This window comes from Ctenocephalides felis, unplaced genomic scaffold (assembly GCF_003426905.1).
Source record: "Ctenocephalides felis isolate EL2017-DRISC unplaced genomic scaffold, ASM342690v1 CF-g0.4_SCAFFOLD_01604, whole genome shotgun sequence".
NCBI classification, from domain to species: Eukaryota; Metazoa; Arthropoda; class Insecta; order Siphonaptera; family Pulicidae; genus Ctenocephalides; species Ctenocephalides felis.
The window spans coordinates 29,645,655-29,667,872 of record NW_020537758.1 but is presented as its reverse complement, the minus strand read 5'-3'; the positions used below and the strand labels follow the sequence as shown (position 1 = coordinate 29,667,872).

Sequence of the window (22,218 nt, the reverse complement as noted above, 5' to 3'; positions counted from 1 at the left end):
AGATATTTTAATTAATACCCAAACCTAATTAAGTAGTGAAGATGATTTTTGTATTTCACAAGTTTAATCATAAGTTTCAAGAACCAAAACATCACATATTTCCTATTCCTTACGCTCAAGGTAAATGTTTGACTTATACGTGTGATAAGTATTTATCCATTGTTTATTATCTGTATTAAGTTTATAAATAATATTTATAATGAAATATGTATAATAAAAAAAACATTCCGCAGTGTTCAAGATAACAAAGAAAATAAAATATAATCTATACACAGTTTTATCTGCAAATGTGGGATATTTCTGATATGTTTTATATAAATTACTGCAAGAACTAGACCTGGAAAAATATAATAATAATAGTTTATCTTGTATGACAAACGCGCGTTTGTCATTAAATTTATAATAGATTATATTAATTAATTTATAATAGATTATATTATTCAGCCTTTAGTTGTTTATATTTATTTTATGGATGTTACTCTAATCTATAGCATTTAATATGTATTTCACCATTATAATAATATATCGAAAATGACTCAAATATATTAACATGCATTTCAAGTTAAGTAGGTTGTGTGAGCTTCTTTTATAAAAGCCAAATTCTTTGAACCACTTTGTTTTACTTTATTTGCCAAAGTTCTTTAGTATGGAAACTCTAAAAGAGAGGACTACTTTTTAAAAGGTACATCTGTTCAAATTACACAAAAATGTTTATTTGAACAATTCTGTCGAAAATAAAGAGGCCACATAAAATAATTCACATGAGTTTAGTATTAGTTAAACAACATAACTTGTATCGAAACAATCTTTACAATAGAGTCTATCAATGTTAATGTTGCAATAAAAAACGTAATAAAAAACGATAGAAGAATTGAGATAGGAAATTGCCTGAAGGTCTAAAAACTAAAATAAAAAATAAAATAAACTTGGAAAAAGCCATCCAGAATGATGTTGCGCCGATAGCTATCATACTAAAAAGGAAATTCCTGCTGCAAGTAATGTTTAAGTTACAACATTAGTTACCAAAACTTTATTACATGTTTTACTCCAATCTATTTGACAATTTTACAGAAAATAATGGACGAGATCTAATTAGTTAACATCATGTACCTAATCCTCAGACGAATCTTCATTACACACTTTATTAAGTAGCTCGTTACTTGCTTGGTTCAATTGCGTCATGTTAAAATTAGCACCAGAGATCTCTTATACGGGACAAGGTCTGCTTGTAAAGTTTCAATACACACCTGAATGAAGAATTAACTTTTATAACGTAATTACTAGGGATTGATGTCAATATTAACTGTTTATTTCAAGAACGGTGAAGATATCCATAAATTAACCCTTCCGACTCGGATGTCGCCGCTCCGTCGGCAAAATACAAATAAATTCCGGAATTTGCGAGTGGCAAGGGTTTTTTTTTTAAACGTAATTGTAAAAAGTAATGGTTGTAAGTTATATTATTTTGAGAGTAGGGTGTTCATCTCTTATTTCCAACTCTGCCATCTTGATATCAAGAAGTAGGGATATCAGTTTGTTCTTGAAAATGCAGATTACCAAGACATTTGCGAGTATATATAGCCCTTTTCCGGCTAATGCTGTTTTAAATTAACTTTATCATTATCAGAGAGTATTAGAGAAATTCTAATAATAATAAATACATTAAACATGGATAGGCCAACCCTTGGGTTGCTTTCTAGTAAGCGGCGTTGTTAAAGGAAAAGTTTATCACTACATGAAACTGAGAAGTTTTAACTGCTAATCAAAAAAAAGAAACAATTTTATTGAAAGTAATATTTGTCTTTTGAAATAATGATCTAAATGTAGTATTATCTTGAGTATAGAGTTTTATCAGTGGTAATCACTGTAGATAAATTGCTTTTAGCATGTGCTAATTCATATCATATCTTATTTATATTATTGATAAAGCATATAAATTGTCATCACGTATTGGCGCATATTAATATGAAATATTTATTTATAAATTATTGTATATTACGAAACGGTTTTAATGAAACGCAATGATCTCCGGAAAAAATCATTTTTTTGTAGTTTTCAAGTTATGAGTGGCAGCTTTTGATTAGATATTGAATAATTCGAATATTTGACAGGTTTTCCGATGATTTTTTTTTCAATTTCTTGGAATTACAATGGTGAAAAAGTACTGCAGCAATACGTTTCTAGCTAATATTTTTTTAGTTTCAATTGCTATAAAAATCACTATTCGATACATATAGTATTGATATAATTTTAAAACGAAAATAATTTCAGCAGATAATTATATTTATATATATATATATATATATATATATATATATACTTATATATATATATATACTCGTATATATATATATATAATATATATATTTGTAATCATAAGATATGGCCATTTCACTAGTGTAAACGCCTTGCATTCTCTCAACAATGATCACACTAGTCAAAATCCATATCGCGTTATTGCATTAACAAGAACAGTACAAGTGTATATGATGCATTTTTATATTTTATCTATTTGTTTATATTAATATAAATCTTTTCATCTTTTACAGAGCCGTCGGTAAGACATGTTTGCTGATCAGTTACACAACAAATGCCTTTCCTGGCGAATACATACCCACAGTGTAAGTCTCCAGATTAGTAATTATAAATTTAAAAAATCTCATTTTATGAGATGCTTTCAATTATACATATTTCCCGTAAGATCAATAAAATATACATAAAGAGTGATAATCTCTACCCTAAACTAGCTAAAACAACTACTCTATAGCGAATATAGATAGATCCTGACTTTATTATATTAATTCAGTCGGATAACAAATTGTTTGAACACTCTTAACCTTTATAATAGTTCCAGATTAGATAGATTCTAATTTTTTTTTAATTCTTTTCTCAGATTTGACAACTACTCTGCCAATGTTATGGTCGATGGTAAACCGATCAATTTGGGATTATGGGATACAGCAGGTCAAGAAGATTACGACCGTCTCAGGCCACTTTCCTACCCCCAGACTGACGTATTCCTGATTTGTTTTTCACTGGTGAATCCAGCATCATTCGAGAACGTACGCGCCAAATGGTATCCAGAAGTGCGGCACCATTGCCCGAACACGCCGATAATACTCGTCGGAACGAAGCTCGATTTGCGCGAAGACAAGGACACTGTCGAAAAATTAAAGGATAAAAAATTAGCACCTATTACATATCCACAAGTGAGTAAAATTGAAACACTGTCGAAAAATTAAAGGATAAAAAATTAGCACCTATTACATATCCACAAGTGAGTAAAATTAAAAATTGGGCAATCAATTTATAACTTTGATTTCACTGAAAGTATATTTTGATAGCAACAGCAATAGGATATCATAGCTGTTAATAATTACAGATTTATATTCGTAATTATGCAGAATCTAATTCAATAATTATAGACATTTCTTCTTGTATATTAGGTAAAAAACTATTACACTTAAGCGAGAGGATATGAAAATATTTATTATTTCACTCAAATTCGAATATATTATCTGTATGCAATTCTATATACAGGTAACCGACCCCCGTACTATACGATACAAGCGAGCTGTTGGTGGAATTGGAGAAAAATAAATGGTCATGACATTTTGTAAAATTTTATAATTAGCGAAATTTAATATATAGTTTTGTACATGGAAATATCTTCATATATAATTAAACATTTCCATACATATTTAATATGGATTCACTTTGACATGGTTTGAGAATTTAGAGCATTATCCTTACAACACCGTATTTTTAGAGTACAGCCTAACCCTAATAAGATGAGAAATTTAGCAAAACTTATTAGAAGCAAAATTTAGCCAATTTATATGTATAGTAGAATCACTGAACAATAGCCCAATGAACATAATGAAACTATACTGCAAAAGATAAGTTATATCATGGTTCTATTGAAAAAAAGCCTCGACTTATCCAAATGTCATACAGTCGGTCAAGTAAGAGCGTGGTTTATAAAAATAATTATTTTATGAAACTTCAATATTCATATATGCATTGTATACGTTAAAAGCAAGGATACAATTTGGTCAATATGTGTCCAGTCACCACCGGAGTCGACAATTGCCTGGCATCTCCGACGCCTGCTTTTTACTAATTTAACGGATTATTTTAGTCTGACGGCTCGTATTTTAATTTAACGGCTCGATGAGGGCAGTACGTGCTCATATAGAACTTTCATCAGTGAAAATGACATTTTCAAAATCTCTAACAATATTTTTATGTGCTCAAGCGGAAAAGAAGCACATGTTTTTCAGTCGTCAGAGGCTTCCCCGTTGTGTTGCGCCATTTCAGATCATCGATCGATTCGATACGAAGAAAGGTTCAGATAGTTTGTAGATATTTTTTGTAAACATTTTGCCATTAATTTTGCTCGTCCTTGCTGCAGTGTTAAAGCAGGATTCCGCAATACCCATTCACTGTTCTTTTTTATTCTTTTTTTTATTTGAACCACGTTCTGATAAATCATCGACATTTTAGCAACTTTATATAGGTGTATCGAATTCTGTACAATGCCTTCAACTTTCTCATATGTTTAGCAGCAGCTGATTGCTACATTTGGATACTTTTTAGGTGTATGCAAAAGGGCGCAGCCTCGTAGCGCGACGCGTAACTTAGCACTCATGGCGTTTAACGTAATTTTTCTCAAAGATGAACTGCAACTAAACCTTTTTTGACAATGCATCAAGGACAAAGCTTCACTTTATCGGCTCATGAAAGAATGAGACCGAAATCTTTCATTAACTGTCGTTAAAGTCGGCCACGCTCTTACTTGACCGACTGTATTTACACCCTCTTTCTGTACCAGTCCTTTGTTTCATATGACCAGGTAGTTTTCTTATAACCGATGTTACCCGTATATTTGAAAGTACTTTATACAAGAGACTATGAAATATTTGCAAGGATGTGATGTGTGTAAAATTGAATCCAGGAATGCCTTTCCCATTAAATGTGTGAAGTACCAAATTTTTTTTTCTGTTCCAGGGCTTGTCGATGGCAAAAGAAATAGGCGCTGTTAAATATCTAGAATGTTCAGCGCTCACGCAGAAAGGACTAAAAACAGTTTTCGATGAAGCGATACGCGCTGTCCTCTGCCCGGTGCTGCCGGTTAAACCGAAAAGAAAATGCGTTTTGCTCTAGGGACGCAGCGGGCGAAAATAGGGTAGCACAAGTGCAAAAAATAAATAATTTAGACGGAGATTTACAAATGAATAACAAAAGGAAGAGCTTACGCTTTCTTTCCCAACGACAGACACAATCGAATATTAATACAAATTACATATTAACATATGGTGTTCAAATCACTCTACCATTAATATTTTTTTTAAATATAGCCATTACGCACAATAATTTATTTTAATGCCAATTATTGTAGTAAGAAGTATTCACTACTATCATCTTTAACAAAGTAATAAAATCATTCTTATTTACCTAGTTTTGTGCGAAATTAGAAAACAGGAATTTTCTCATTATGGTTTCATATGATCACTAAATAATAATAAGTTGGGTACTTGAATATTGACTGAGAATTTATATATCTAACGATTTTTGACGCGTATTCTTAAATTGAAATATAATTATAAAATGTTGAATAAAATCTTTTGAAAAACTTAAATAAAATTCAATGACCACCATGTATATTTGGTAACCATCAAATGCGCACAATATGTCAAACTGCTTTTATTACGCGCGGAAAGTTAATAAAGGGTAAAATAATCTACAATTTACGTAAATTAAGATTCACCGTAGTCTTTTTAATAAAACAACTGAGAAATTAATCAGTAGATAAATTATAATCGAACCAACAGGCATAAATATTTTAGCCACGATCAATTGATTTAATAATAATGTTTGTATATTAATATTATGTATTTGTATAGTAAATTTTATAATATTTTTTTTTGCACATAGACATATCTATACGAGTATTCATCCATATTATTGGTAGCAACGAACGATATAGTTTTATAGTTCGTTATATATTTTTATATTTATATAGTGTTAGAAAAAGCACTTACAATTTTCCAGTTATTCTCTTATTGTACCATCCGCCCAATAGAATTTAGAAAATTAATATTATAATTACTGTGACTTCATGTTCAGACATCAATGTTGAATATAACGAATATAAAATATATTAAAAATAAATTCAAAACTTGCTGTACATATTAGATGTTTCAGTGGATAATCATCGGTGAAAATTAGTGCATGTTGTGTTATGTGATTCCATACATAATTGTATCATTGTTGACTGGAAAAAATTATATCATCTTTGCTACCAAAATTATATCATAAATGTTTGTCAAAATCCAATTCCATATTTCCATATAATCAATGTATCATTAATAATAAAAAAATCTGTATTTTTGTTTCAATTTTCAAACATGTGGTGGATAGTATGACTATATTTTTTTTGCTTAATAATATGTTCCTGTATTTAAATGAATTTTCAACAAAAGTTACAGGCAAACATTTAATATAATTATCACTTTTTTTAATTTTTTTTTTTTTAATATTTGTTTCATACTGACAATGTTATATCCATTAGGACCACTTCGCATAAATTTCGTTTCCTGTTATGTTAATTGATAAATTTATATAATAAATATTTTAAATTGTAAATAGAAAATAGTTACACAAATCTTTGTTTGGAAATTATTTTGTAAATATGCTCTAGTAAAATGTTGTAATTCTTATGTAATATTAATATGGAAGAAAAGAAGTTCTTCATTATTTTAGATTATGAAATTATTTTTAGATAACTAAAATATTCCTTTGAAGTATGCTTTATGTAGAATAAATTTTATTAACTGCGTTGTAGCTTAATAATAAAATGTTTAAAAACTAATTATTGACGAGATTTATTTTTATTTTTCCAATTATGATCTACGAAAAATGCTTATTCAGCAATCATTGATTATATTACAGGGCTTTAATTTGAGAAGCATACCTGAAAGGCGTCATTAACTATATGTACATTCATATATTAAAAAAACAAGGAGAAACTCAAGTTAACTCTTCTGGAATTTGATTAAACTTTGCATGGTATAGAGTTGATGGTCACAGTTTGAAATATTATAGGCCTATGAGATACGGTTTAATTATAAAAATTAAAGTTTTGAAAACTGTTTACTGTTACTGTTTCCATGTGAATATATCTCGGTCTGGTAAGCGTGAATACTTTGTCAGCCTGTTTTATAATTCGAATTAACTTAATATAACTATTTTCCTAAAATTTTCTCTTCATTTATAAAAATAACATACAATTTTATTACATTATTTATAAAACATATAGCATTTTTTTACATAATTTTCATTTCTAACCAGGAATAATTTAATCAGATTTATTATACAACAAACCAACAATAATTAATAAAAAAAAAACATTAAATTTGCAACCGATTGAGATAATTTTTGTTTATTCTCAAATTTATCTTTAAAAATAATTCAAAAGAAACATCTACGTATGCTAAACTTTTATCACACGTCTGTTTAATGCCATTCTAATACAAGGTCAGCATGAATCATAAAATATTAAACATATGTTTGATAATAAAATTCAATGTGCTAAAAATTTTGATGTGGCGTCGTTTTAATTTTTTTAAAAAATAAATTTAATACATTTATAGGTATAAAAGAAAGTGAAGACGCACATCGATAAAGATAATTGTTATTTTACGAAATGATAGAAATATGAATTCGTTTTTTTGTCCCTCGTTTTTTTCGTATTTGAACTGATCAATATTTCATTTTAACGTGCAATGTACAATGATATTTTTTTCAAATATTTTTGTATATTGAATGTCGTGTTATCAGTCAACTCTAATTCTTAGAAGATATGAATTTGATATGGTATTTACATGAAAATGTTTATTAATAGATCGATGCATTGGCCTGCGAGATCAATAAAATATATCAGTAGCGTTTTCTGATTTAGTGAAAATCCACGTAACATATTTTAGTGAATTTCATTACATACTTATTACCGCTGAGTTATGTAAATCATATTTTTGTCGTTCGAGTAAACAAAGCGTTGGTAATTACAAATAATAAAAAATCTTATCTCTATTTAAAAACAAGACGAATACCAACGTTTCGTGTGCGATATTTGTGGACCATTAAATAATCTTAAAAGAATATTTGAAAGAATTTGCACTTGTCATCTACTTGGATGAAATATGATATAACGCTTCAAAACAATTCTTGGAGATAAATAAATAAAGATTTGCGTTTTAATAACCGCTACTGCGTCAACGTGCTATGTTGTCACAATTGTCAATAACTGTGTATTCAAAATAGAAATACAGTATCCAATGTTATTGTGAGATCACCAGTGTGTGATTCCAGACGTTATTTCGTACGCTATTACTCCATTTAATTTTCTAATTAAATTTTAATTACCCTTTTGTTTTTAATGTGATAATAATAATTATTAATCGAGTGATTAAACATTTATGCATTTATTCGAATATATAATATAATTTTATGATAATTCTAGTTAATGAAAACATTTTAATCAATGTGCAATGGCTACTGTTACCATAAGTCGAGATTTGCCTGATATAGAGGTAATATTATTATTCGATTATACTTTTTATTTTAATATATTTATAATTAAAAAGAATAAGTACTATTTACACCATACCAATATGTTTATATCAGTATGATATAATTTGAAACCTGTCTTAAACCAGTTTATGATATATTATAATTTGAACAGGACTAGTTTGTAAAAGTTGACCTATTACAACTTGATATGATATGAAATGATAATAAATTTTGTTTTAAAATTTATATTTTATTTTTTAGAATTTGCTATCCTTGAATCCTAAAGTTCACAAGGCATGTTCGTTGGTTCCTTCTTACGTTACCAAAGTCAACAAACATCATTGGAAGCGTAACCAAGATAAATCTAGTCAGGTGGGATGGATAAAAAATTAAATTAGTACTCAATATTTATACTTAAGACAGTTTAAAATGCTTTATTTATTTTAGTCAGGACCTCCGCTAGAAAATGATTTTTCTGACATCAAACATACTACTTTATCGGAACGAGCTGCGCTTAGAGAAGCTGCCAGATGTTTGAAATGTGCTGATGCGCCTTGCCAGAAATCTTGTCCGACACAACTCGATATTAAGAGTTTCATTACTAGTATCGGAAATAAGGTAATATATTAAACAATATAATATAATAAACAATATAATATTTACTTGATTAATGTATTATGTTATCAAAATTTTAATTAGAATTACTATGGGGCGGCGAGAGCAATATTTAGTGACAATCCATTGGGTCTCACCTGCGGCATGGTTTGCCCTACAAGCGACTTATGCGTGGGCGGATGTAATCTTCAAGCTTCTGAAGAAGGTCCGATCAACATTGGTGGATTACAACAATTTGCAACCGAGGTAAACCTACTTATAAAAATACTACGTAGTGGTTTACTGGGACATAATAAAAAAATATAATAAATTATATTATAGTCCCTAATATATGCTTCTGGTAAATTTTAAAGGTTTTTAAGAAGATGGGAATAAAGCAACGTCGTGATCCAAATCTAGCACCATTAAAATATCCAAATAGGAAGGTGGTTTTAATAGGCGGCGGACCTGCTTCTTTGTCCTGCGCTACATTTCTGGCCAGACTTGGATATGATGATATTACTATATATGAAAAACGAGATTACCTCGGAGGATTGAGGTAAAAGATCAAATTTATGATGAATTAAATCAATATTGAATTTTAAATATAACTTATAATGTTACTACTGCAATTCTATTTGAATACTATTTTGTTATATTTTAGTTCTTCTGAAATACCTCAGTTTCGTCTCCCATATGACGTTGTAGACTTCGAAATTGAGCTTGTGCGCGATTTGGGTGTAAAATTTGTACCGGTAGAGAGTTCTCTAAAAAAGACATAACTTTGAAGGTAAGTATAAAAAATATAGCTTCTAAATTAACAACTATAACATTTTCTAAAATTGTTATCAACAGAGCTTGCTAGATTCCGAAGTGTCGTCAGTATTTCTAGGTTTTGGCTTGCCTCATCCTAGACCTGATCCAATATTTTCAGGGCTCACCGAAGAAATGGGTTTTTATACTTCTAAGGATTTCTTGCCTAAAGTTGCAAAAGGGAGCAAACCAGGTAGTTTAAATAAACTGAGCTAAAGTATTAATACAAATTATTTTTATTTATTTTTTTTTATTCTTTAGGACTTTGTGCTTGTGCTTTAGCATCATCCTCTTTACCTCGTTTAAATGGAACAGTAATTGTGCTTGGAGCTGGTGATACTGCTTTCGATTGCGCCACCTCTGCTTTACGATGCGGAGCACGAAAAGTTTTTGTAGTATTTCGAAAAGGCAGTACAAATATTCGAGCAGTTCCAGAAGAGGTAATATAATATTATATATTGCTGAAAACCAAATAATCATTCTAAATACTACTAGGTTGAATTAGCCCGAGAAGAGAAATGTGAATTCGTTCCTTTTATGTCGCCTCAGAAAGTTGTTGTGAAGAATAACAAGGTAATCGGAGTTGTGGGAAGTTTTAGATTAGTTTATTGTTTTTATTAATTTTCAATTTCATGCTACTTCAATTAATAGATCACGGCCATGGAATTTTGCAGAACTGAGCAAGATGAAAATGGCCAATGGATTGAGGATAAAGAACAAACTACGCGCCTTAAAGCTAATTTTGTTATATCTGCCTTCGGATCAGGTCTTTATGATCCAGAAGGTAAGTCGTTTTTTCATTGATATATAATTTATTATTTCTTGCATTATTTAAATTAATTGTTTATATGTCCAGTTGTCGAAGCTTTGCAGCCTTTGGAAATGCACCGAGGTTTACCACGGGTGGATTCGCGTACTATGCGTTCTACGCACCCTCAGGTATAATATCAATAGAAATTAATTTAATTTTTTAATTAGATTCTACTGTAATTTGTTATTTGTTAATTCATTTGTTAATTATTAAAACTTAGGTATTTTGTGGAGGCGATCTTGCCGGCAGCGCCGATACTACTGTTGAATCTGTCAATGATGGTAAAACTGCCGCCTGGTACATGCACTGTTCTATGCAGGTTGGTACAATTAAATGAATAGAAATATATTTCAAATTAATTACATTTACTAGAGATTTTCTATTCAATTCAAAGGGTCTTCCAATGGATACTCCGCCAAATTTGCCACTATTCTTTAGCGATGTAGATTTAGTTGATCTCTCGGTTGAAGTTTGTGGGATAAAATTCGAAAATCCATTTGGATTAGCTTCAGCGCCTCCTACTACCAGTGGTCCTATGATACGTAGAAGTTTTGAGCAAGGCTGGGGTTTTGCTGTTACTAAAACTTTTGGTTTAGATAAGGCAAAGCTAAATATATTTTTATTTATATATGATGTTGAAAATATTGTAATGAAATATATATGTTTGTACAGGATCAAGTTACAAATGTGTCGCCCAGAATTGTCAAAGGTACAACATCCGGTCATATTTACGGTCCAGGCCAAAGTTCATTCCTAAACATAGAATTGATATCTGAAAAATGTTTAGATTACTGGCTGCAGTGTCTGAAAGAACTCAAACGTGATTTCCCCACTAAGGTAATTGTCGATAAGTAATTTGTTTTTGAGGCACTTTATATTTTCTTGCAATTTCCAGGTAGTCATTGCAAGTATTATGTGTTCATATAATGAAGCAGACTGGACCGAATTAGCGACAAAAGCAGCAGCCACTGGCGTTGATGCTTTAGAATTAAATTTGTCTTGTCCTCATGGTATGGGAGAAAGCGGAATGGGTTTAGCTTGTGGCCAGGTAAATAATATTATAATATTTATGCGCAAGGAATTAATTCACAATGTTATAAAATAGTATATCTTGATTGTCCCTTCCAGAAACCAGAATTAGTATACAATATATCACGTTGGGTTCGCGCTGCTGTAAAAATTCCGTTTTTCGTTAAACTTACTCCAAATATAACCGACATCGTAGAAATTGCTAGAGCAGCTTATGAAGGTTAGAGATTTTCTTGAAAGCTTAGCAATATAACTTAGTATATTTTACCTATTTTATATTATTCATTTTAAATATCATAAAGGTAAAGCGGATGGTGTATCAGCAATTAACACCGTGTCAGGATTAATGGGCTTGCGAGGCGATGGTACAGCTTGGCCTGGAGTTGGAGAAGCCAAAGGAACAACATATGGCGGTGTTTCAGGTCTCTAATGTTTTCATTTTTTTATTTATGCCATATATTTTATATTTAATATATTAAATAAATATATATCTTGACTGTTTTTGTGTTAGGCAATGCAACACGGCCAATGGCTTTACGTGCAGTATCAGCAGTTGCCAAAGCTTTACCAGGATTTGCTATTCTTGGCATAGGAGGTGTAGACTCGGCAGATGCGGCTCTGCAATTTTTGCATTGTGGAGCCAGCGTTGTTCAGGTTATATTATTTTTTATTTCAAAATTTATACCATGCTGGAACAAATTATTCAAATTCATAATCACTCGATAGGTTTGCAGCGCTGTTCAAAATCAAGACTTTACGGTAATCGATGATTATTGCACGGGGCTTCGTGCATTATTATACTTACGGGCAAATCCGCCACCAGTTTTGGATAGTGATGCAGGACCATGGGATGGACAATCACCTCCGAGAACAAAGGTGCAACGGGGTAAACCAATTGCACCTCTTTGTGATGAAAACGGAAAGGTACTTTTAATATTACTTTTTATTTTAAATTAAGATATCTATGTATTTTTATTCTGTTTTAGAAATTTATTTAGTATGATAACTTATCATATTATAAGTTGTACGGCGATTTAATGATTATATGAAACAAATAGTTTTACTTAATATTTTTTATTTTCAGCCTATTCTACATTTTGGTCCTTATGCAAAGAAACGTGAAGAAATATTAGCAAAGCAAAGGCTTGAAAATGGAGTGTGCACTCCGCCAAAGCAAGGTGGTATCAAGAAAATCTCAGAAGATGAATGTAGGATTAGTTTGACTATTTTGCTTTCTGTAAAATGCTTTATCATTCCTCTAACTTTCATCATCTTTAATTTAAATTATTATCTCATCATATTTGTTACAATAATCTTGACATAAATTTAGTTTACAATTATCTGGTAGCCAAGAAATGCTCTCCTGAATTTAATGCTTTTATGCTACCTGATGTCCTGAAAAACTATTTCGCTTCTGTACTTACCAAAATATCAAATTCTTCTAATTATTCCGAAGTCGACTCGTCATTTGCTATAACACATGTGGAATGAATCATCGCGATTAATTGCATTGTTATGTAATCCTTATACACGAATGTTTATGATAACAATCGTATCGGATTTTTTATCTTCAGTTATTCCACGTAAAGAGAAATCAGTGATGGCACCCAGCATAGCTTCCATGATAGGATTGGCTTTAGAACGCATCGGCCCGTACAAGAAATTGGACAACTCGCGGCAAGTCGTTGCTTTGATTGATGATGATTTGTGTATCAATTGCGGAAAATGTTACATGGCTTGTAATGATTCTGGATACCAGGTTGGTGAACTAATATACATATTTATATTTAAATGTTTTTTCTATGCGTAATCATTTATTTAAACTCTTTTATTCTGCGCCTTGGTAATGAATTCAATAAGCGAACATTGTTAACAGTGAAAAATTTATTAGGAGTTTAACCCTCCGTCGGTCGGCGTGGTCTTGCCAGACTTTTTTCGACTTCAATTAAAAATAAAAAATACTTCTAGTAATCCTATCGACTTGAAATTTCTTGACTTTTCCTAAAATTTCATTAGCTGTCGATCAATGAAAAAATCAGGACGAAAAAATGTACAGAAGGATAATTATAAGGTTATTAACTTTTTTATACTTTGAACGGTCGGAAAGGTCTGTCCAGACCACCCATACATTTTGTATGAAATATACGCTTTTTGATATATGTAAACCAGTATTTTGTCTTTTTTCATGGTATTTTCTATTCAAACTGCGTTGTTTATATTCTTTGCTATGTGTTCTAACATGAATGTTAGTATTTTCATGAAGAGAGTTCCTTGAAAACCTACCAAACTTATTGGTAATCGCAAACACTGAAAATCGGATGAGTAATGCACACATTCATTTCAAAGGCGCCGAAAAAGAATAAATATTGTTTTTCATTGATTTAAAAGAGAAAAATTAACAAAAAAGGCAACGATTTTTTTATATTTCTTGATTTTTTTATATAATCGGTAATACAAAAGACACCAGAAACTCATTTATCCCATATAAATGCATGTAAAATGAATGGTGGTCCAGCCAGACCTTTCCGACCGTTCGAAGGTGAAAAAATATCCGACCGACGGAGGGTTAATATGAAATAAAAAGTAAAATAATGCAGTAGTAAAGAAAACAAAAATAACAAAAAATGCGCTATCAATGCTATGCATTTTTTCAGGCTATACAATTTGGTGCTGAAGATCACAGACCAGTCGTGACCGACGATTGCACAGGATGTACATTATGCCTATCAGTTTGTCCAATTATAGATTGCATCAGGTTTCTATACATAAATATTTATTAATCATTTACTAAATTTATATTCATATGTATATTTCTGTTTCAGTATGGTTCCTAAAAAGATACCACATGTTATTAAACGAGGAGACCCTAAAACGTTAAATGTTCATCCACTTTCTTAATAATTTAAGAAATAAATTGTTATTTCTATATAACTAATTGACCGAAATATAATATATAATTATTTTTATATATTGAAATCTCTAATATAAGCTGATGAACATATTAAAATTATAGTACTTCCAAGGTTCTTAGCATTTATAATTTATGGTAATACCAATTATCTTAATTATAAGAATATGAATAAAATTATTTTGAAAAGTAAACTAACAAATAAGTTTAATATAATATAGTTATTAATGTTGGTTGTATTAACATAAACATATTTACATATGCATTATATTGATTACTCATACATATAAATTAAAATTAAATGAATGTTTGTCAAATAACATACCAGACACATTTTTCTTATTCAAACAATTTCTGTTTATGTAGAGTGATTCATATAAAATAATATCCCGATTCTGAATTTGAATGATCCCGCTAAAATATTTCGCAAATGATTCATGCCACGAAGCACGGCCGTCTGGGGCGCTAACGCTGTTATTGTTTAGTTGTCATTTTCATATGGGCAGGCTGGGCAGGCATTGTGTGCATTTCCGAAAGTAAATTATCATATATATGAAAAACTACACGGAGTTTTTCATGTTTTTTAATATCCTTCTGATAAGACGACATTTAGAACCTGTGTATTAGTATTTATTTGCATTGTTTTTTACCAATAAGGTAGGCAGAACGCTTTACGAAACGACTTGCTTGACAGATATTGCGTCTATTTTGACACGCAAATCTTGCGACAAGAGTAATTTTATAAATGGAGTATTGAAATAATCATATTGTGTGTAAATTTAAATTGTGTTGTTACAGTTAAAATGGCGGGTCCTTATAATTATTCGTATATTTTTAAATATATAATAATAGGTGATATGGGTGTTGGAAAATCTTGTCTGTTGCACCAATTCACTGAGAAGAAATGTAAGTATTGATACAATGTAATAGTAAATACTCAATTATATAAATATAATATATATATATATATATATATATATATATTATTATTATTATTAATAATATATATATATATATATATATATATATATAAATATACTTATTGTATAAATAGGGATTTCCGTTTTCACTAGTTTTAGATCAAATATTTGTTTCCAATTGAAAATAGCCCATTTTGGGCACTAGGGTGTGAAATGGCAATGGCAAATCTCTTTTCTTAATTGAGTTGTAGTTTAACTCAGTTTACGTTCCTTCTCTAAGTCAGTATTACGCATTATACTTCTACTTGTTTTGTTACAGAATATCTTTTGAATAATTCAACATCACACAAACTGTTTTCATAACTGCATTAAATCGAAACGATATTAATTCATTTTATTAATTTTTTTCCTCTGCCATGATATTTAAGTAGTATTACTACTATATTTTTCAGTTATGGCTGACTGCCCACATACCATTGGTGTTGAATTTGGTACAAGAATTATAGAAGTATCAGGCCAAAAGATAAAATTACAAATTTGGGATACTGCTGGTCAGGAACGATTCAGAGCTGTGACTCGTTCGTATTATAGAGGTGCTGCTGGAGCTTTAATGGTTTATGATGTTACTCGCAGGTGTGACATAATTTTTTTGGGTTATATTAGAATTTGGATTTAAAGCTGACCTTTTTAAATCATTTTTATAATTTTTCAGGTCGACATACAATCACTTGAGTAGTTGGCTTACAGACACTCGAAATTTAACCAATCCAAGTACTGTGATATTTTTAATAGGCAACAAAAGTGATTTAGAAGCACAGAGAGAAATTTCTTATGAGGAGGCCAAACAATTTGCTGATGATAATGGCCTAATGTTTGTGGAAACAAGTGCTAAATCGTATGTAGACAAATGTTATGTGTTTAACATCAATTTTGATTCTGTACTAAGTAAAAACTCTCTGTTTTTTCTCATTACTTCTTAATAGATTTATTTGCCCTCACATTATTAGTATTTTTGTGATAATTCTATATTTTAGAGGCCAAAATGTTGAAGAGGCATTTTTAGAAACTGCTAAAAAAATATACCAAAGCATTCAAGACGGTCGTTTGGATTTGAATGCGGCTGAATCTGGTGTTCAACACAAGCCTCCCATTCAACCAGGTCGCACAACTCAACCAGCAATTAATGGCAAGGAAAACTGCTCTTGTTAGAGTAGTAATAAATATAGATATAAAAAGACAAATATTTGCATTAAAGTACAGGTCATCTCAAACAGGAAGAGTTAGAACCAAAAAAGGTATGATTGGTTTAATAAGATTCTATTTATTATCTTTAAATGATATGCAACACTCTTTATATGGGAATTTATATTACATGTTTATCTGTACTTACATGTATGGAATATATTTAACATATATGCATATCTATTTTTATTTGTATAGATATTCATAAAAGGTATATTTGAAATTGACTTTGTTGATTAATATAAGATAGCAATAAAGTAAAAATCTACAACTAAGTTTAATTCAAATAATTTTATCCTAAACATATTCCTAATATTTTTGAATTTTTATGCTAATGCCATATATAATTTTCTTATAGTTCAATATTTTTAACATATGATTCTAACAAAAACATTAAGAACTCACTTTTGCCTTTTTTGTATATTAAATTCAAATAAAATATGATGAATATTAATATATTCTTGAGGTGATTTCAAAATTGTCTATTACACAAAATGCATTATTTTTAAAATATTTTTGAACTCGAAATAAATTAAGTTTCGTCAAAATAATATTTGCAATGTGTTAGGCACTTTTCAGCAGCAACCTTGCATAGAAAAGTAAACATGCAGAATAGTGTTTTTGATTTTGTGAATCTCAATTTTGTTTTGCAAATGTCTCATGCGATGTTATTTTTCTAGTTATCAGGGTTTGTTTGAAGATTCACGTTTAAAGTATTATTGATTAATTGCACTCTCTTGAAAACTCATTAATAAATCCCGGTTAGTCTAAGCCTAGATGTAATTTAACTATTGGCAAGCTAATGTATTTTTATTTTGGACACATTCCAGATTAATGAGCATTTAATGCAAAATGTAAATGGCTTTTCCCGTAGGAATAGATGCGAAAATTCCTTTTTTCGGGTGTTAAATTTTATGTGATATTTATATATGTATGTATATAAGTATTTAAGTATATATATATATATATATATATATATATATATATAACCGTTTTATTTTGCGAATAAAATATTATTAACAACTTACAATAAAATTGGGCATCCTAAAATTATTTTTGCATCTACTTTGTTTGCTTTAACTTTTTGTAATCAAATTTGTATACAATTTCAAATATTCATTTCAAACTGGAAAAGTACACATTATATGTGATAATTCAGCCTCTTGTACAACATGCAATGAAATCTATATTGGAACCAAAATTATGAGTACTATAAAATCAAAATTTATATACCGAGTAAATTAAGCAAACTTTGTTTGATGTTGTTAAATAAGTATATTCTTTATTAATTGTATTATATAACACTAAAAAAATTAATATAATAATAATCAATAATTTATAGAATGTATGGTCAAAATATATATTATGAAAAAGATGTATTATATACAGAGTTGAATAAATATAATGGATTATGATAATGAGGGCAATTTTTGGTAATAATGACAATTTGAAATGATGCAATAATTCATTGCAGTGATAGCATTTTTGTAGGATTTTTGCGAGAATCTCATTTGTCTTATCAAAAATAATGGAATCAACTCTGTAATCTTCGGTTTCTTTTCAAGGCTTTTAATCTTCTCGTTTGTACCTTTGTGTGATACATCCCTATCACAACAAGAATTACAAGTAACGTTAATGAACCACCAGCTATAGCATAGAAAGCTCTCCCAGATCGAAAGGTTGTTTGATGGTATGTGCTTGATGCTAGGCTCTAAAATATATCACTTTCGTTAATTGTTTATGGCGAAGTAATATAAAAAACGATGCTAAAATCAATAAATGAAGAAACATCTGTAACAGTATTTGGGTTTTACCAAATCTTTCAGGTCGGCTTTCATATAATTCTTTGAGTCTTTATCACACAATACTTTGCCAGGCCAATTGTACCAATAAACCAAACGCATAGAACCACATCGCAATTCGGGTAAAACGTGCTGGTGATGTTTATACAAAAATGGTAATATATCGTCTAAAAACCATTGTAGGCTGCAGGAGCACGTCAAAGGGTTTCCCTGTAATTGAAATTATTTTAATTTTCAAGGATTTGGTTTGGATCTTGGTTCTGGTTTTGGGTTTGGTTTTGGAATATTCCTATCTTATGAATATATTCATTAAATTGCTAAATTTAATTTGATTTAGTCCTACCTGTAAATCAAGTTCTATGTCGTTTGGCACCGAGAGCGGCACTTCTTTCAGAGCGTTATGACTCAAATTTAACTGGAATATGATTTTATGAATTTAATTTCATAATTATATAATAGTATTATATTTTTTATAAATTCGTTATCTACTCACACTACATAAATTTATATTTTCAAAAGCATCATTTTGTATTTTAACCAGCAATTCACAATTTGAAATGCTCAAATGGACACAAGGTTTATTTGATTCGACAAATATTCTGCCATCTAAAAATTCAATATCTTATTAGAATATTTGTATAATAAAAATTTCATATAGTTTGGACTCGATTATAATATTACGTATGTTTTCGAGTCCCGAAATTTCTGTAAGTCTTGACATATCGTTTATCTCGAGCGTTTCCAAGGAAAGGATATTTTCAAATTTAATTTTGCGAATTGGATTTCCACTTAGTGAAAGGTGTCTCAAATTGGGCATTAGATTTATGTCGAGTTGTTCTGGTAATATTGAAAAATCATTGTTGCTTAAGTCCAATGTTGAAAGCTCATTTAGTTTCATTCGCGGATACTCAATGAGTACATTTCCGGAAAGTATTAAGGTCTGAAAAAAGAATGATACTTGATTCTGATAGTTATTCAAATTATTTCATAATAAACTACATACCTCTAGTTTTTTGTAAGATTCATCCAAGTTCACTTTTCGTATGTTATTTTGGCGTAAATTTAAATAACGCAATTCTTCAATGGGCTTTTCAAAGGGCCAAAATATATAAGCGTTCCATTCAAGATTTACAACTTGTATACTTTCTGGTAGAGTAAGAACATTGGAAAGTCGATTGTACGAAATGTCCAAAGATTTCAGGTTACTGATATCGAATGCTTTTGATTCAATGTTGACAATTTTATTGTTAGATAAGTTTATATTTTCTCTGTAAAATAAATCAGGATTTAGCATTTGTTTGGAAAAACAACTTGTTCACACTTATGAGTAAATATAATTACAATGATTTCAGTCCGCTGAAAGTTTCACTGGCAATGACGGTTAAATTGTTTTTACTTAAATCCAAGTTCTTTAATTTCGGTATCATCAATTCATTTGTTTTCAAAATGAAAATAATATTTGAAGACAAATCTAAAGTTCTTAACTCCTTCAAATTTTCTAATGTCTACAACATGTTGAATCTATTAATAACTTGATTTTTAAGAACATTAGATAATACATCACTATACTCTCGATTACCTCAATTGGCACTTTAGTCAATTCATTATTTCCTAAATACAATTCTTCCAAATTTTGAAGATCTTTAAAAACGTCGCTGGTTATTTCGGTCAGTTTATTTTGGGAAAGGTCTAACGATTTAAGTTTTTTGAGTCCTTGAAATATGTTTCCTCCGAGGTATTTTATGCTATTGTTAGTTAACGATAAATATTCTAAGTTGGGCAGATTTTTAAAAGCTCCTGGTTTCACAGATTTTATACCACTTGAAGTGATATTGATAAATTTTATCTGTTCGTTGTAGGGGAATCTGAAAAGTTAATTATAGTTAAAAATAGGTTAATCGAATCAGGAAATCTGGTTCGATTAACGAAGGTAAATGAGCGAAATGTAAAATTTACAAATTGAAATGAACTGTAATATATTTCAAGTAACATAAAGTAATTTTTTCCTCAACCTTGGCAACATGGTTGCTCCGCTGTTTTGTCCGCTTGCTCCAAGTTCTATTTCAATTTTTTCATCATTTCGTGGCCAATCCACTCTCTCCCAATCAATATATGAAAACTTACACGATATTGAAAGCTTATTATCTGGATTTTTTATTTTAGAACATTTGCACACCTCACAAAGATCGATTTTGCTATCACCAAGTATTATTTCAAAAGAACAAAAGAAAACGACGTATAAAAAAATTCTTCATTTTGCTGTAATTACTGTTAAAACAGTGCTTTATTTTATTTATTATAAATTAATTTTATATTACTATAGTAAAATGTATTTTATTCAAATAGCGTATACGATTTATAAACGTTGAAATATGAACCCGCCGTTGTTAATTAATGTTCAAAGTTTTCTCTATTGTTTTAATATTATTGTTTTAAATAATGCTCTGACTAAATAATCTTCCCTCTTACGAATACAAATTATTATATGCCACTACGTTCGATTTATTATATCTTAACGTAAACACGCCTTTGTTTTCCACTTTTATTTGCTTCTCATATAATTACGCTACGTTTAAACAAAATTATTTACAATTTTGTGCATAAGAAAAATCAATTCACAATTCTGACTTTATTACTCAAAGTAATATTTGTTAGGCGTCCTATAACGGGCTTATCTAATCATTTCATTAATATACTCGTAGATAAGTTAAGATATCACGGCGAGATGTGTTTTTTGTAGCGATTAAAAATATATTATTGGTAATAGAAAAAAACTGCAAATTGAAATAATATGCTTGATAATGGTTTATTTTGTATTTTTCAAATTTCAAAATACTTCAATATTTATTTATTTATTCAAAATTCCTTATATCTTATCGAAGTCACCTGTCGTTTGGCAAACATCATAGTCTTATTGTTAGATAAAAAAAATCCAAGATGAAAAATTGTAATAATTATAATCATATTACTTTTGTTTTTAATATAACATTTAAAATTTCATTTAAAAAAATACGTTCGTTGATAGAATGTTACGAAAAAATACGTTTTTTCTCGGTTTGGACTATAACTGTAAAAAAAAAATTACTGTAATAACCTTACAGTTATTACGTTTTACATAAGTTTCGGTATTTTTAAATAATAAAACAGAACATTTTATAAATAATAATTTTATTTTAAAATATATATAATAACAGTATTACAAATTCTCCTTCTGAAAATATAAATATAGATTATTATAATGCAAAATAAATACAAAATATATTTTTATACGAACAGGTATTTTTAAGATTATCAATTTTTTGTATATACATTTAAAATACATAGTTTATTCATAGCCCATATTCGCGTATGACTTGATCCGCAATCACCAGCTTCTGGATATCCGTAACCCCCCCCGTAAATTTTCAGTGATTCGTGCATCTCTGCAATAAAATGGATTGTGAATAGAATATAAATGAAAAATCTAATAATTATATTTAACTTAAGCCATTTTTTTTACCTATAGTGCCTTTCAGCTGGCATATC

The 22,218-nt window shown here is 29.6% G+C and overlaps 3 protein-coding genes and 1 pseudogene across 4 annotated transcripts in view; 3 read left to right on the top strand and 1 right to left on the bottom strand.

The window, feature by feature from the left end:
* Positions 1 to 2,526: 2,526 nt before the first annotated feature.
* On the top strand, positions 2,527 to 5,390 carry LOC113373624 (ras-related protein Rac1-like; the record flags this gene model as incomplete). Its single annotated transcript, XM_026613910.1, has 3 exons — positions 2,527 to 2,621; positions 2,894 to 3,209; positions 5,011 to 5,390. Coding segments are annotated over 3 exons (567 nt in total), but the record flags the coding sequence as incomplete, so codon positions are not given.
* A 3,090-nt stretch (positions 5,391 to 8,480) lies between these two features.
* Positions 8,481 to 14,760, top strand: LOC113372143 (annotated as a pseudogene).
* Positions 14,761 to 15,232: 472 nt separating this feature from the next.
* LOC113372144 (ras-related protein Rab-14-like) lies at positions 15,233 to 17,029 on the top strand. Of its 2 annotated transcripts, none has more exons than XM_026612467.1 (5): positions 15,233 to 15,386; positions 15,528 to 15,635; positions 16,102 to 16,282; positions 16,362 to 16,544; positions 16,684 to 17,029. In XM_026612467.1, the coding sequence occupies exons 2-5, from the start codon at positions 15,533 to 15,535 to the stop codon at positions 16,856 to 16,858; spliced, it is 642 nt and encodes a 213-aa protein (XP_026468252.1). In that variant the 5' UTR covers positions 15,233 to 15,386; positions 15,528 to 15,532; the 3' UTR covers positions 16,859 to 17,029. The 2 variants fall into 2 exon arrangements, with proteins under 2 accessions (XP_026468252.1, XP_026468253.1); XM_026612468.1 differs by having other exon boundaries at positions 15,233 to 15,462.
* Positions 17,030 to 18,425: 1,396 nt separating this feature from the next.
* Positions 18,426 to 22,218, bottom strand: part of LOC113373623 (protein artichoke-like) — a gene marked incomplete at its 5' end in the record, with an annotated part of 9,413 nt that continues 5,620 nt past the window's right edge. Inside the window, 10 exons of the mRNA XM_026613908.1 lie at positions 18,426 to 18,602; positions 18,706 to 18,903; positions 19,037 to 19,108; positions 19,187 to 19,299; positions 19,375 to 19,633; positions 19,697 to 19,961; positions 20,035 to 20,198; positions 20,273 to 20,558; positions 21,894 to 21,904; positions 22,003 to 22,115. Of these exons, the coding sequence (XP_026469693.1) occupies positions 18,426 to 18,602; positions 18,706 to 18,903; positions 19,037 to 19,108; positions 19,187 to 19,299; positions 19,375 to 19,633; positions 19,697 to 19,961; positions 20,035 to 20,198; positions 20,273 to 20,558; positions 21,894 to 21,904; positions 22,003 to 22,115 (1,658 nt within the window). The remainder of the gene's footprint in view (positions 18,603 to 18,705; positions 18,904 to 19,036; positions 19,109 to 19,186; positions 19,300 to 19,374; positions 19,634 to 19,696; positions 19,962 to 20,034; positions 20,199 to 20,272; positions 20,559 to 21,893; positions 21,905 to 22,002; positions 22,116 to 22,218) is intronic.

Coding starts and splice junctions, on each gene's coding strand:
- LOC113372144 (XM_026612467.1), top strand. CDS start 15,533: ATGGCGGGTCCTTATAATTATTCGTATATTTTTAAATATATAATAATA. Junction 15,636..16,101: donor CCAATTCACTGAGAAGAAAT/GTAAGTATTGAT, acceptor TATATTTTTCAG/TTATGGCTGACTGCCCACAT. Junction 16,283..16,361: donor GTTTATGATGTTACTCGCAG/GTGTGACATAAT, acceptor ATAATTTTTCAG/GTCGACATACAATCACTTGA.